The following is a 15578-nucleotide window of genomic DNA, read 5'->3' as shown; positions in this document are numbered from 1 at the left end:
AATAAGAATAGCCCAAAATTAATAGCAGCGAAGAATCCAGACTCCTACCTCCTCCTGTTTCACCCTGCCTTGGGTTGAGAAAAGCTCCAAGTGGGGTCTTGCATTGTGGATTTGAGTGCTTCATCCAGTTGTGGCACTGTCTGGGGAGTCTCACGGGATGTGACCTTGTTGAATTGAGTTTGGCACTGGGGGCAGGCTTTTATAGTTTATAAAGATTCATATTATTTCCAGTCTTCCCTCTATGTTTTATGTTTGTGGTTCAAGCTGTGAGCCCTCAGCTTCCTGTCACCATTCCTTTGCTCCAACATCTTGGACTCTAAACCACAGGAACTATAAGCCTAAGTAAGCTTTCTTCTCCAAGTTGCCTTGCTCATAGTATTTTATCACAGCAGCAGGAAAGTAATGCAATGGACTGAGGGACACAGATAAGGAGGACCCACAGTGGACAGGTGTTAGTCACTCCTGAGATCGTCTAAAGTCACAATTAGTGTCAATGATCAGTTCTTTAAATTCTTATCGTAATCACCCTGATGTTCACATTCCCATAAATAAGAAAAGACACAGGGACAACTTCACTCACTAATTGATTCATGAATTAGACTATCCCATTTCCCCGAATCTTAAACAAAGGGACTATTACTCAAATGGACAGGTGGCTGCATCCTTACACAGCACAGCCATCTTAGACATGCTGTAGATGCCCTGAGAAACCACACAACCACCAGAGCTGGTTTCCCAGGCTTCGGAGCACGCAGCTCTGGTCTGCAGTGCTTGAAAATTTAATCAGGCTTTTGCAAGACTGTGACTGGTCCAAACACAAACCTCTATGGCTATAAATAGTGCTCAAGAGGCAAAGCTACCATTAGTCCAGAACATTCCTCCTTTGGCTAGAAAAGCAGATGGCTCAGGCTAGTGAATCAGCTGGCTGACACTCTCCTGTGCGGTCTCCTCTGGTGGTCTAACATTAGGGTCAACAAAGGTTTCTCCCAAGTGGGTTTTTCTTGCTTTCAGGAGTTTGGGCTTAACTGGAACACAAAGAACGGAGTAGCAAAGACAGCAGAGAGGGGGCAGCAGCAGAGGCAGGGGACCAGAAGTGGGAACAGCTGCTGAGCTTCCAGCAGGCTGAGCTGCACAAGGGTCAAAGAGTGACCTGAAGACATCTGAACAAGTAGTGGAACAGCTCCAGAGCTGTCAGGACAAGATAACAAAGAGTGCTGGGAGCAGAGAGACCGAAAGAGAGAGAAGGATATGGAGACTGAAGAAAAAAAGGCCATAAGAATCCAGAGAGGAGAAATGGGCTCTGGTTGCTGGGAGAATTCTGGGGAGCTGTCAAGCCTGTTGGGCCAAGGATTGCAGACCCCGCCAGGTGCTATAAGTGCCCAGTGTTGCCAGCTGAGGAACTACAGGCACCCAGGGCCTGCACAGGGATTATAACACCAAAGACACCACTTTTTGCTATCTCGCCTGTCTGCCGCCAAACAGTACAAGAGACAAAAGCCACAGAAGACCAACACTCAAGCGCTTCTCCTGGCCTAACTACAGCTTCCATCTGGGCAGAGCAAAAGTGCCCTGCCGACTGATAACGTGAGCACTATACTCATGTCCCAAACCCATGGTAGGACTTCTATCCAAGTCCCTGGGAGGGTTAACAAGAAGGGATTTAACTACATGCTTCTCCTTAAGCTGGGTTGGCACTTGGTTCCACTGCACTCCTCTCAGAATGTGATCTTCACTCGTCTGAGCTGTTCCAGGCCTCCAGGGCACTATGATAAGCCCTCCAGAGGCATCAGGGAACAAGGGATTCTCAGCCCAGTTGAAACAAACAAGGACGGTGAAAATTACACACAGGCAAGTTGTTCTGTATGTCTCAAGGTGGAAAGCACTAGTGCATCTGGAAGGAGCATCAGGAGTGTCTAGCGGCTGGAAGCGAAATGCAGTTCCAAATAAGGGCAATGCAGGATTCACTGGAGAAGAGGCTCAAGCCTAGACGGGACATCACAGACAGAGGGCAGAGTCTGTGGCACAGAGGAGAAAGTGTGAGCCAGCCTGGGGAAAGCAGAGGAAGAAGCATGAGCAATGAGGACCTCATAAGCACTTTGGATGCTTGAGAAAAATAGGGAATCATTGGAGGGTTTTGAGAGAGAAGGAATGTGACCTGGCTTGTATAAACATAAAAGAATTCTTAAAGCCATTGGGTAAAGAACAGTGCAGGGATACAAGTCACAAAGCGAGTGTTGGAATCTGTGAGATCAACAATGGTCCAGACCAGGAAGCAGGCAACGAACATGGTTACAAGCCTACAAAAGGATATCCCGTGTCCTGCAGACCACAGCCACAGCCTCCAGCTCCTGTTCTATGATTTTTCTGATGCAGATCTCTTTGGAATCACAGTTTATAGCTCATTAGACACAACAACTATTTAATGTGTGTCTGTAATTAAAAATATAGCTCTCCCCTGAAAAATGTAATAATGACTCAAGCATGCTTTTCAGAACTATTTATCAAGCCCTTTGGCACACATCTCAGCAGATGCTTAGTAAAAATTTAAAGAATGGATAAATAATGCATCTCCAGTGAATATTTACTATATTCTCTTTACACTCTGTAACATTTAGGTCAAAATATTTTGTCACAACAGAAATAATTTAAAGTGGAAGTTTCTGGTTTCATTGAAGACTCAGTTTTGTCATGTGATGTTTTGTGGCATGCTGGGCACGCAATGTTTTGCTGGAGGTTGGCTTCTGAGAGGGCACCTGATGGTGATGTTTGCTGCGAGCTCTATTGTACGAGGGGCGTGACTTTGGCCAGCTGAGGACATCCATGGTTGGACTTTGAGGAGAGGACATACATAGAGGCCTATGCACAGTGAGACATCACTTTATGGATTGACATCACTGCGCTCATCTTCAAGCTTGACTTGACTTCAAAGACAGAAGTATTCCAGGGAACTTCTCAGGGCAATCCAACTGAGTCTTGTGGCTTTTGCTGACTGTTTGTTGCTGCGTGGTATTGGCCTTTGGACTGAACTGCTGTTATCTTGATGACTGAGTTAGGTAATCCCCTAAAGACCCATCAACGCTAATCAGGAAGAATGGTTAAAAAAGGTCTACAGCCCTTTCTCATACTAATTTCCTACGTAAGGTGGGGGTGGGGGTTAGAAGGAAGATAAAGGTGTTTAAGAATGCTGAATAAAGTAGGTTTGGTGAAAAATCTAAGCCTACAGTAATTCACTTTGGTTGACACACTTTAAAAATTAGTTTTACCTTTTCTTAACAACCATAATAGTCACTTTGAAGCCTCATTGTTTCACCCAGATCACCAATTTGCTTTTTAAATGGGATGCAAAATGTGCTGTTACACTTGGTGTGAGATGAATTGAAGCCCTACATGTGTGATTAACACGATGTTAACAAGTCCTGCTCTGTTTCCTGTCCATAAGATGACAGAGTTGCTCTCACTAGCATCCCATCTCTCCCATCACGAAAATTTCAGAATTCAAATTCCCAGAAATACATACCTCTGAAAAGGTTTAGGATTTGTGGTTCATGTGTCTAGTGGGATATGGGGTAGTACATAAATAAAACATTTCATTTTGCCCGCTTTTTCTTTTCCCTTCAGTAATATATTTATTTGTTCATTTTAGAACCCAATTGTAACCCCTCTCTCTCCTCTCCTCAAGTCCCACCCTGTCTTCCCCCCTTCCCTCTCCTCCACCCAGGGTGCCAACCCACTCTGGCACATCAGGTTGCATCAGGACTAAGCGCCTCCTCTTTCACCAGGGCAAGACAAAGCATCCCTGCTAGGGAAACAGAATCCAGAGGGAGGCAACAGAGTCCAAGTCAGAGACAGGCCCCACTCCACTTGTTAGGGGACCCACTTGAGGACCAAGCAGCCCATCGGCTCCATATGTGTCATGGGCCTAGGACCAGCCCATGCATGCTCTCTGGTTGGTGGTTCAGTCTCTATGAGCCCCCATGGGCCCAGGTTAGTTTACTCTGTAGGTCTTTTGTGGTGTCTTTGACCCCTCCAGCTTCTTCAGTCCTTCCTTTAACTCTTCCAGAAGACTCCCTGAGTTCCTGTGGGTCTCTGTCTGTTTCCATTTTCTGCTGGACAAAGCTTCTCAGGTGACAGTTATGCTGGGTTCCTGTCACTTGCGCCTTTTTGGATCTGGGTTACCTCACTCAGGATCTTTTCTAGTGACATCCATTTGCCTGCAAATTTCATGATGTCCTTGTTTTTAATAGCTGAGTAGTATTCCATTGTGTAAATGTTCCACTGTTTCTTTATCAATTCTTTGAGGAACATCTGGGTTGTTTCCAGTTTCTGGATATTACAAATAAAGCTGCTATGAACATAGTTGAGCAAATGTCCTTGTGGTTTGGTGAAGCATATTTTGAGTATTTGCCCAAGAATGATATAGCTGGGTCTTGAGGTAGAACTATCTCCAATTTTCTGAGAAAGTGCCAGATTGAGTTCCAAAATGGTTGTACAAGTTTGTACTCCCACCAGCAATGGAGGATGGTTCCCCTTTCTCCACATCCTTGCCAGCATGTGCTGTCACTTGAGTTTTTTATCTTAGCCATTCTGACATGTAAGATGGAATCTCAGTCATTTTGATTTGCATTTCCCTGATGAGTAAGGAGATAGAGCATTTCTTTAAGTGCTTTTTGGCCATTAAAGAGTCCTCTGTTGAGAACTCTCAGTTTAGCTCTGCTGCACCCCATTTTTTAATTGGGTTATTTGGTTTGTTGGTATGTAATTTCTTGAGTTCTTTTTATATGTTGGATATTAGCCTTCTATCAAATGTAGGGTTGGTGAAGATCTTTTCCCGATCCGTAGACTGTTGTTTTGTCGTATTGACAGTGTCCTTTGCTTCACAGAGCTTTTCAGTTTCAGGAGGTCCCATTTATTGATTGTTGCACTGAGTTGTTGGTGTTCCGTCCAGGAAGTTATCTCCTGTACCAATAAGTTCAAGGCTCTTCCCCACTTTCTTTTCCAATAGATTAGTGCTTCTGGCTTTATGTCGAAGTCTTTGATCTATTTGGAATTAAGTTTTGTACAAGGTAAGAAATATGAATCTATTTGCATTATTCTACACGTTGACATCCAGTTAAACAGCACAATTTGTTGAAGATGCTTTCTTTTATCCATTGTATGATTTTGGCTTCTTGTCAAAAATCAAGTATTGTAGCAGTGTGGGCTTAATTCTGGGTCTTTAATTAAATTCCATTATTCAATCTATCTGTTTTTATGCCGATACCGTGCAGTTTTTATTACTGTTGCTCTGTAGTACAGCTTGAGATCAGAGATGGAGATAACCTCCAGAAGTTCTTTTATTGTACAAGATTGTTTCATCTATCCTGGGTTTTTTAAGTTGAGAATTACTCTTTCAAAATTTTGTAAAAAAAAAAAAAATGTGTTGGAATTTTGATAGGAATTGCATTAAATCTGTAGACAGCCATTTTTACTATGTTAATCCTACTGGTCCATGAGTAGGGGATATCTTCCCAGCTTCTGATATCTTCAATTTCTTTCTTCAGATACTTAAAGATCTTGTCTCACAGGTCTTTCACTTGCTTGGTTAGAGTTACAACAAAATATTTTATATTGTTTGTGGCTACTGTGAAGCGTGTTTTTTTCCCTAATTTCTTTCTCAGCCTGTTTATCATTTGTATACAGGAGGGCTACTGATTTTTTTTTTTAATTAATTTTATATCCAGCCACTATGCTAAAGGTGTTTATCTAGTAAAATTTTGAGGGTCAATTATGTATACTATCATATCATCTGTGAATAGAGATACTTTGACTTCTTTCTTTCCAATTTGTATCCCCTTGATCTCCTTTAGTTTTCTTATTGCTCTAGCTAGAACTTCAAGTATTATATTGAAGATAAATGGGCAGCCTTGTCTTGTCCCTGATTTTAGTGGAATTGCTTTGAGTGTCTCTCTATTTAATTTGATGTTAACTATCCGCTTGCGGTATATTGCTTTTATTATGTTTATTATGTGCCTTGTATTCCTGATCTCCTCATGACTTTTATCGTGAAGGGGTGTTGAATTTTTTCTGCATCTAATGAGATTATCATGTGTTTTTTTTTTCCTTCATTTTGTTTATATGGTTGATTACACTGATGGATTTTCATATGTTGGACCATCTCTGCATCCCTGGGATGAAGCTTACTTGATCATGGTGGATGATGTATTTGATGTGTTCTTGGATTCAGTTTGTGAGTATTTTATTGAGTATTTTATTGAGTATTTTTGCATCAGTGTTCATGAGGGAAATTGATCTGAAATTCTTTGTTGAGTCTTTGTGTGGTTTAGGTATCAAGGTGACTCTGGCTTCATAGAATGAGCTTGGTGTAGTTCCTTCTGTTTCTATTTTGTAGAATAGTTTGAGGTGTATTGGTATTGCTCTTCTTTGAAAGTCTGGTATAATTCTGTGCTAAAACCATGTTTTGGTTGGGAGAATTTTGATGACTGCTTCTATTTCCTTAGGGGTTATAGGACTGTCTAGATTGTTTGCCTGATCTTTATTTAACTTTGGTCAGTGAAATCTCTCAAGAAAACTGTCCATTTCCTTTAGGTTTTCCAATTTTGTAGAATATAGGCTTTTAGAGTAAAACCCAATGATTCTTTGGATTTCCCCAGTGTCTGATGTTATGTCCCCCTTTTTGTTTCTGATTTTGCTAATTTGTATACCATTGTCTCTGCCTTTTAGTTAGTTTGGCTAGAGCTTTGTCTATCTTGTTGATTTTCTCAAAGAACCACCTCTTGGTTTCATTGATTCTTTGTATTGTTCTCTTTGTTTATAACTTGATTTCAGCCCTGAATTTGATTATTTCTTGCCATCTATTCCTTTTGGGTGTGTTTGCTTCTTTTTGCTCTAGAACTTTTAGGTGTGCTTTTAAATTGCTAGTATGAGAATTTTGTAATTTCTTTATGAAGACATTTAGTGCAATGAACTTTCCTCTTAGCACTGCTTCAATTCAACATACCCATAAGTTTGGGTATGTTGTGCCTTCATTTTCATTGAATTCTAGAAAGTCTTTAATTTCTTTCTCATTTCTTCCCTGACCCAGTGGTCACTGAATAGAGACTTGTTCAGTTTCCATGAGTTTGTAAATTTTCTCTTGTTCACTTGTTGAAATCCAGTTTTAATACATGGTGGTCTGATAAGATACAAGAAGTTATTTTAATTTTCTTATATCTAGTGAGGCCTGCTTTGTATCTGAGTATATGGTCAGCTTTGAAGAAGGTTCTGTGAGGTGCTAAGAATGTATATTCTTTTGCTTTGTGGTGAAATGTTCTGTAGATACCTGTTAGGGCTATTTGATTCATGAAATCTGTTAATTTCATTATTTCTCTGTTTGGTTTCTGTCTTGATGATCTGTCTACTGGTGAGAGTGGGGTGTTGAAATCTTCTACTATTAATGTGCAGGGTTCGATGTGGGATTTAAACTTTAGTAATGTTTCTTTGATGAATGAGGGTGTACTTGAAGTTGGGTCATAGATTCTCAGAACTGAGATTTTTTTCTTTGATGAGTATGAAGTGTCCTTCCTCGTCTCTTTTGATTAATTTTGGGTGACAGTCTTTTTTATTAGATACTAGAATGGCTACTCCAGCTTACTTCTTAGGTCTGTTTGCTTAAAAAACCTTTTTCCAGCCCAGTTATTCTGAGATAATGTCTCTTTGTTGCTGAACTGTGTTTCTTGTATGTAGCAGAAGGTGGCTCTTGTTTTCATGCCCATTCTGTTAGCCTGTGTCTTTTTATTGGGTAAATGAGTTCATTGATGTTGAGAGGTATTAATGACCAGTTGTTACTTCCTATTGTTTTAATGTTGGTGGTAGAGTATGTGTGTGTGTGTGTGTGTGTGTGTGTGTGTGTGTTTGTGTGTCTGTGCATGTTTCCCTTCTTTTGGTTTTGCTGATATGGGGTTATTTATTTCCTGTGTTTTCCTGGGTGTAGTTAGCCTCAGATTGGAATTTTACTTCTAGTACCTTCTGTCGGGCTGGGTTTATGGATAGATACTATTTAAATTTGTTTTTGTTGTGGAATATCTTTTTTCTCCATCTATGGTGATTAAAAGTTTTGCTGAGATGTCTGGTCTCTTAGAGTCTGTAAGATATCTGCCCAGGCCCTTCCTGCTTTTAGAGTCTTTGTTGAGAAGTTGGGTATAATTCTGATAGGTCTGCCTTTATATGTGACTTGGTCTTTTCTCCTTGCAGCTTTTAATAGTCTTTTTTTGTTCTGTACATTTATAACGTTTTGATTATTATGTGGTAGTGAAAGGGTTAGACTAACTTTGTAACCTATATGTCTTCTAAAGCCTATAGTTTTGAGTTTTAGGTCCAGGTTAAGCTAAAGCCTCTTAGTACCTTTCCAGAGAGTGAAGGAATGTGACCCTATCTGTGAGGACAGATATAAAAAAAAAGGGCAAGCAAGCAATGACCTTCACTCAGCAAAAGAAGGACCAGACCCTTGTCCTTGAGATAGCGTTTCTTAGCAATGAACCTAGACTTCTTCTGAGTAGCTTTTGACCTCCAGCCAAAAGTCTGTAGCCCCTAATCTTCAAGGATGAGCTAACCACCCCCACCTTAAATTGCAGCTGCATCCACACTTGGCAGGACTGGCCAAGCTTGAGCACCTAAGACTAACCAATTATCTTACTTTATAGCTTCCTCATCCAATCCTAAATTGCCAAAACTGCAACTTCAAATTTCCCGCAATTTTTCTTTTAAAAACCTAAAGGCCTTTATTTCCTGGTGCCACTCTTTGCTGACTGGCAGGGGTGACCCCGTTGTACAATGGTTAATAAACCTCTTGCTTTTGCAATGAGTCTTGGTCTGGGGGAGTTTCTGGGAAGGACTCGATTGAACTCCTGAGCTGTGAGACCCCAGGTCTTACAGTGGGAAGATTTTTCTTTTTTGGTCCAATTTATTTGCTGTCCTGTACGCCTCCTTTATGTTTACAGGTATCTTTTTCTTTAGGTTAGGAATATTTTCTTCTATGATTTTGTTGAAAATGTTTTTTGGGGCTTGGAGCTGGGAATCTTCTCCTTCTACTCCTATTGTTCTCAGATTTGGTCTTTCCATTGTGTCCCAGATTTCTTAAATGTTTTGTGTTAAGAACTTTTTAGATTTAACATTTCCTTTAATTGATGTTATCAGTTTCTTCAACTGTGTCTTCTACACCTGAGATTCTCTATTCCATTGCTTGTATTCTGTTGGGGATGCTTTTGTCTATAGCTCCTGTTTTCTTTCCTAGTTTTTCCATCTTCAGGATTTCCTCAATTTTCATTTTCTTTATTGTTTCTATTTCCATTTTCAGGTCTTGGACAGTTTTATTAATTTCCTTCACTTGTTTGTATTTCTTCATGGAATTTACTTGATTGCGTTTTCTTGTCTTTTTTAAAAGGATTTATTCATATCCTCTTTTAAGGCCTCTATTGTCTTTAATAAGGTTGGATTTAAGGTCTTCTTCTGTTTTGGCTGTGTCATTGTGTCCAGGGCTTGTTGTAGCAGGATAGCTGGGCTCTGGTGATGCCATATTGCCCTGGCTCTTGTTGATTCTATTTGTTCACTAGCCTTTAGCCATCTGGTTGACACTGGTCTTGGCTTGATGTTCCTGATACTGACAGGACTCCTCCTGGAAGCAGGCAGAACCCTGGGTCTGACAGTGGAGCTGAAGGAATAGCAGAGTGCTTACTTCTGATGCCTGGGTATTCCTGGGGACCTGCAGGCCTGCATGCTCCTCTGCTGGCTGTGTCTCAAGCAGGCAAGAGAAAGGCTGGGCAGGCTTTAACTTGGCTCTTGCAAGTCTTGTTGTATTAAGCATAAATATTTACTATCGATGTATCTTTTAGTAAAGCTGCTGTTAATCCTAAACCAGCTGTATACCCAATGACCACACAGAGACTGGTATTTATTTAATTAATCTAGAGCACAATGCTGGGCAATAGTTGTTCCATCCTAAACCTCCAAGCCCACATAATTTCCTACCATTCAGATTTTACCCATTATACTTGCTTTTAGTGATATCTTAGGTCCAGTCCATCTCGTCATATAGTTCCAAGACCTCTTCTGCAGCTTCTCTCTCCCAGCTCTCGATCCTCATCTGCCTCCCACTCCTTCCTGTCCTCTGATTCCTCCCCTCTCCCTCCTACTCCTTCCTCTCCATTGCTCAACATTGTGGCTGGTTGTTTTATTTTGGCATGTTTACACAAAGTTGAGACAGGTGATGCTTAGAATAAATATCACAATGCAATGTCTGGATTGAAATCAGATAATTTTCTGGGGGAGAGAAATTAGCATTTGAATGAACAATGGTAAGGTGTATACATTCCAAAAGAACATTATGCCAACAAGGCCTGGATGATCCTGGGGCCTGCCTGCCTTCTTTAGAGGGATGGTGGTGGGGGAAGCTTACAACCTGCTGTCTGTGTCCCATGGCAGGTAGGGGAAAGGCTGTACCTGGGGACCCACAGGCTTTGATGATCTTGGGGCTGGCAGGCCTCCTCCAGAGGGAAGGTTATAGATCTGGGGAGGGGGCATCTTGCTGCTCACCCCTGCAGGCTGTGAGCCTCCAGCAGGCAGCATCCCTCCCCCCTTTTCTTAAGACAAGGTCTTGACAAAGAATCCTGTGCGGCCTCAAAGTCACAAGCTCCTTCCTCCACCTCCCAAGTGATGGGTTTACAGATGTACAGCACGTGTCCAGCTGAATACAACATTTCTGTGGTGAAATGCATGATTATTTACATTATATGGGCAGAAAATGGCATTGTGTCAGTTAACATCAGGTTTTGTTGCCAAACTAGTCATAAAAGCAATCTTTTAGTTCTAATTTGACTTTCAAAACCGCAAATTAAAGATTTTGGATGAATTCAGTTGCAGATTTATATAATCATGTAAAACTGCTGCTAAAGAAAAGTTGTTGAACATACGATTAGTGAAAAAAATTCTGTTCACTCACAAAAGGCACAAAAGTTATTGGTGTGACTGAAGGGCGAGAGTTCCCTTGACCAGGGGGTGGTGGTGGTGGTGGTGAATCCTCAGGGTGTGAGGACAGCTTTCGGTAAGCTGTGGGGAGGGCTGAGCCCTAAGTCCATCCGTCCTGTTGATGTGAGTGTGACACACCTGGCGAGCTGACCCATAGTCAATTTAAAGTAGAGGTGCTGCTCCTTCTAGAAGTCAAATGCTTTAATTAGCCCAGAGCTGACTAGAAAAATGGCAGAGGACTGATGAGCAGCATCTCTCTATAACAAAGTTGCATCCTTTTCCTAAGTATAGGATTTTCCTCGGTTCATTTTAAAGCTCTTCCTGCTGACAACTAATTTATTAGAAGGGGGAAGTGTATGGAAATTTTGCATTAAAAAAAACTTAGAAATTGCCAGCTATATTTCATAAATCTAGAAGTCAACAGGAAGGGCGACAGATGTCTTCACAGCTTGTGCAGCAAGCGAGATCTTTGAGTAAGAGCTCATGAATGCCAATAAGCATTCCTTCATTTTAACTCATTTTTAAGTTACATATATTTACATAGTTACGTGTGTGTGTGTGCGTACACAGATGTGCACATGCATAAATGTGCACTGCCACAGCATACATATGAAGGTCAGAGGACAACTTACAGGATTCAGTTTCTTCTCCCTAGCATGCAAGTTCCAGGGACTGGACTCAGGTAGTCAGGGCTGGCATCAGGTGCCTTTACTGCTGAGCTGTCTCATTGCTTCAATTAATATTTTCAGGCTTGAGAGTCAAGGTAGCAAGTGTGATGTCATAGAATTGGAACACGAAAATGCTCTTGCTGAATGTTTAGAAAGTCCTTTTAAGAAAATGAAAATGAAAACAAACCCCCACAAAACACAGTCTTCATGGAAATGAAGTCAACAGCCACTGTTACCCAAGAGCAAAAAGATGGGGAAAAAGTTCATTCATATAAAAAAAAAAAGTCCTTCTGAAGACAAATCTGCTCATGTAGTCTTACATCCACACCGAGAGCCAAGTAATCCTGACGCTGCTTTACCTGAATCCGCGCCTCTCAAATGCAGTTTACCTCCATTTTTGAAACAAGGAATGGGCAGAGCAGGTTAAGATTTCTCTGAGAGTGGGACAAAGTGTATGGCTCTGCTGCCCCTCTGTCCTGTCTGTACCGTTCCTTCCCACCCTCTCCCCATCCTTGCCTCCCCCGCACTCTGCACATGCTCACCAGGCAGGTAAGTCTGCTGTTGCTTGGCTGAAGGGTTTTGGGGTTTTTTTGTTTTGTTTTTGTTTTAATGTGGCTGTTAGGAAAACTAACCTGCTTCTACATATTTGAATTATTTCTGGATAAATTTACTCAAAACCACATTCTATTGTGGAGAACTTAAGGATCTTGACCTCCTCCTTTTGATGGAGTAAAGTGGAAACCAAACTCTAGAACTGTCTATGAAGTCTGGTTTTAGGCAACCATAGCTCCCGTAAGAGGAACCAGTGAACGGCAGAAGGAAGAGGGTAGCCTGTCAGACAAGATGAATCACACCATCCAGCGCACTGTTCGGCTGAGAAACTTAAAGACAAAGTTTGACTGGAAACAACACTGCTTCAGGAAGACGGTCTGAAGGACACATAGTCCACGTTTTCTTCTATCTGAAGTCTACCCCAGCCAGCAAAGTGCCGCACGTGGCCACAGATTTGTTTCCAGAGGCCGGACATCATCACATTTACTGACTACCTTGTCCAGAAATCCTTCATTCCATCACTGAAAATCATCCCATACTCTGGGAAACCACTCAGCATCTTTGCTGTAATGTAATCTGCCTTTGCTACAGAACTACTGCATCTTAGTGCCAAGCAGGAGCAAAGGTATCTATTCCTTCTTCAACATACTTTGGAGCTTGTGTTCAATATATGTAAACCCTGAAAGTCTTCAGGAATAAGGCAGATACAAACAGGTAGAATATACAATTCACATATTTAATTCTTTTGAAAGCTTTCATTTGTGCGGGTGATATTTCTGCATGCATGTATGTGTTCTGTGTGCATGTGTAATACCCACAGAAGCCAGAAGAGGGCATGAGATCCCTGGGCCTGGAATTGCGGACAGTTGTACGCCACCACGTAGATGGTGGAACTATACCATGCCTCCCATCAGAGCAAAACATGCTCTTAACAGCTGAGCCATCTCCCCAGCCCTTATAGTCACTTCTCGTAAAGAAAATTACGAAACGTGACATTGTACGTGACGCTCTTAGAGCATGTGGTATATACTAGTGCGTACGTTACCTTTATATCCTTGCTCCGTCTCCCTGAGATCAATTTTGGTTATTGGTTTGAAATCAGTGTCCCACAATCGTATACAGCCATCTCGCCCACCAGTAGCAAAGCCCTCTTCACAAGGATACATGCTAAAGATTCCAGCCTGTCAATCAGAAGAGGTAAAACTCAATCCTGCAATCGTTATAAATGCCACTGTTGCTGATTAAAAATAACATACCAAAACAAAAGAAAAGCAGCTGCTGCTTTCTGTTGAAGTCTGACAGCAGATCAACGTACTGCATCTCAGCTAGATCCCAGTAATCACAGACCACCAGGAAGCAAAATAATTCCGTCAGCACATCTTATTTGATCACACTATTACTGCCACTGCCCAAAATGTTACTTATGAATGTCTTGGTTAAAGCAGATATAGAATCAAATCCCTGCCTTTGACAACTGGGCCTTCTAAGAAAAGACATTACAAAGGAGCCACACTTAGGTTCTAAACTAGTCAAGAAAAGACGCAGACTCGGGGCATGCACGCTACACCCTTCACAACCGTAGAGGTGGCTGAGACGCATCTCAGCGCATCATTTCTGAGAAACTGAAAAGCACAAACAGCGCTGTGTGGGCATGCTGTGTACTATGGGATGATGCCTTTTCTTTTTTTTTTTTTTTCCATTTTAAAAGGGTTTTAGGACACATAAAACAAGGCAACATTTATTCTCCCTTCTCGTCTTCTGGCAGAGGGTCTGTGGGTGGCTCCTCTACTGTTGCACTGTATTACTGTCACTGGTCCCTCCTACGTCCAGCCTGCCAACCCCTCCTGACCACTCTCCTTGTCCTAGGGGTAGACGTGCCTTCTTCACCGTTCTGCTGGCCCCCTGTCATTTCTTCAAGGCATGTCTGCTCTGTCTCCATTGGGATGTTCTCCTCATCTTCTCAGCTTTGTTCACCACTTGCTCTTCCTCAGGGGCACACTGACTGCGCTCAGCTTGCTTCACTGCCTCCTCCACTCTCTCCTCCTGCCCTTTTCCTCCACCTGTGCAATTTCAGCTGCAATTTTCTCCATGCAATCTTCTACCTTCAGACTGCATAACCTTATAAGTTCCCTGTTAAAGGGGTCTGTGCTTTCCAGGAATTTCCTCCTCTTCTCCTGGTGTTGCTCCTCTATCTGAAGAAGCTCAGCTTCCAGTTTCCGCTGATGAACCACTAAAGACTGGACCTGTCACTTGAGGACCTGCATTCTAGCTGTTGTGATGACTGACCGCATATCAGGCACTGCACTCTTGCTGAGGATCTCACTGATGAGGCGGTGGTTTCTCTGGAAATGGGCAGTGGTTGTATGCTTCACTGAAAAGCCACCATCTTAGTCAGGTGAGGTTTTCCCTTCTTCATGCGAGACTGTCTCTGTTGACTTTCTTCCTCTCATGCAGCTTTTGCACGACTTTTTGCATTAATGTGTGCAAGATATGCAGGGGATTATGACAGGCTTTCATAGATTCATTGTACTCTATCTTTTCCACTTCATATTCGTTTAAATATTCTCATTTTTCTTCATCAGTGAGATCTCACCGCATGACACCAATAATCTTGCCAATCTCGCACAACTTTAGGTCAGGGCTGGAAGCCTTTAACTGGTCCCAGACTTTTCTGCTGTTCCTCCTGTAGGGCATCAGTGGCTTAGCTGGTGGCTTTGGAGGCTTTGGGATTGTAGTGCCAGAGGATGCCATGACCCGGCTGTTGGTGCCCAGTTCCCTCCCAGCCTGTAATAGTTGTAGGCGAGATGACTGTATGGATTTTATCCCACAACTCCTGGTGTGCTGGGCATTTGTATTGCAGGAGCTGGGGCTGGAGGTGGGGCACAAGATGGTCTTTTTGATCTTTTAGAAGATTAGGTTCTCAGTTGCTGAAGAATGAATCTGAGACACCATGGGCCGAAAAGGCACCCACAGCTCCGGCTTCGCTTCCCTTTCCGATGACTCCCTTTTCACGTCCAAAATTCTTTGAATCTTTGGAAACGATTTTACTTGATTTATTCAAAACTGTTACAATTGCATTGCATTGATAAAGGATCCAGACAAATTCATCACTGAGGAAGCTCACTGAATGAATGAAAACAAACCCTGACCTTTTAATTATTTTAAGAATTGTTTGGCAATAAAGCCAAGAAAACAGTTCACCTTAGATGACAAGGGAGGCTCTAAAGTAACTAAACTGCTTCGCTGAGTTGTCTACGGTTTTCTTCGTGGTAAGAGCAGTGAGCTCGGCATGCAGCTTAATGACCTGCCTCGGATGTGAGGCCCCGGGTTCAACCTCCAGCACTGAAAGAAGTAATGGCG

General features: G+C 42.1%; 1 protein-coding gene and 1 pseudogene across 3 annotated transcripts in view; both read right to left on the bottom strand.

The window, feature by feature from the left end:
* Nucleotides 1–15578, bottom strand: part of Eml6 (EMAP like 6) — a 225456-nt gene that overhangs the window by 105816 nt on the left and 104062 nt on the right. For all 3 annotated transcript variants that reach the window (XM_060365115.1, XM_060365114.1, XM_060365113.1), the window contains exon 7: nucleotides 13264–13399. In XM_060365115.1, the coding sequence (XP_060221098.1) occupies nucleotides 13264–13399 (136 nt within the window). The remainder of the gene's footprint in view (nucleotides 1–13263; nucleotides 13400–15578) is intronic.
* On the bottom strand, nucleotides 13776–15082 carry LOC110554324 (SWI/SNF-related matrix-associated actin-dependent regulator of chromatin subfamily E member 1-like; annotated as a pseudogene).

The sequence above is a fragment of the Meriones unguiculatus genome, chromosome 12, assembly GCF_030254825.1.
Source record: "Meriones unguiculatus strain TT.TT164.6M chromosome 12, Bangor_MerUng_6.1, whole genome shotgun sequence".
Lineage (NCBI taxonomy): Eukaryota > Metazoa > Chordata > Mammalia > Rodentia > Muridae > Meriones > Meriones unguiculatus.
This window is presented reverse-complemented; position numbering and strand designations above follow the sequence as displayed.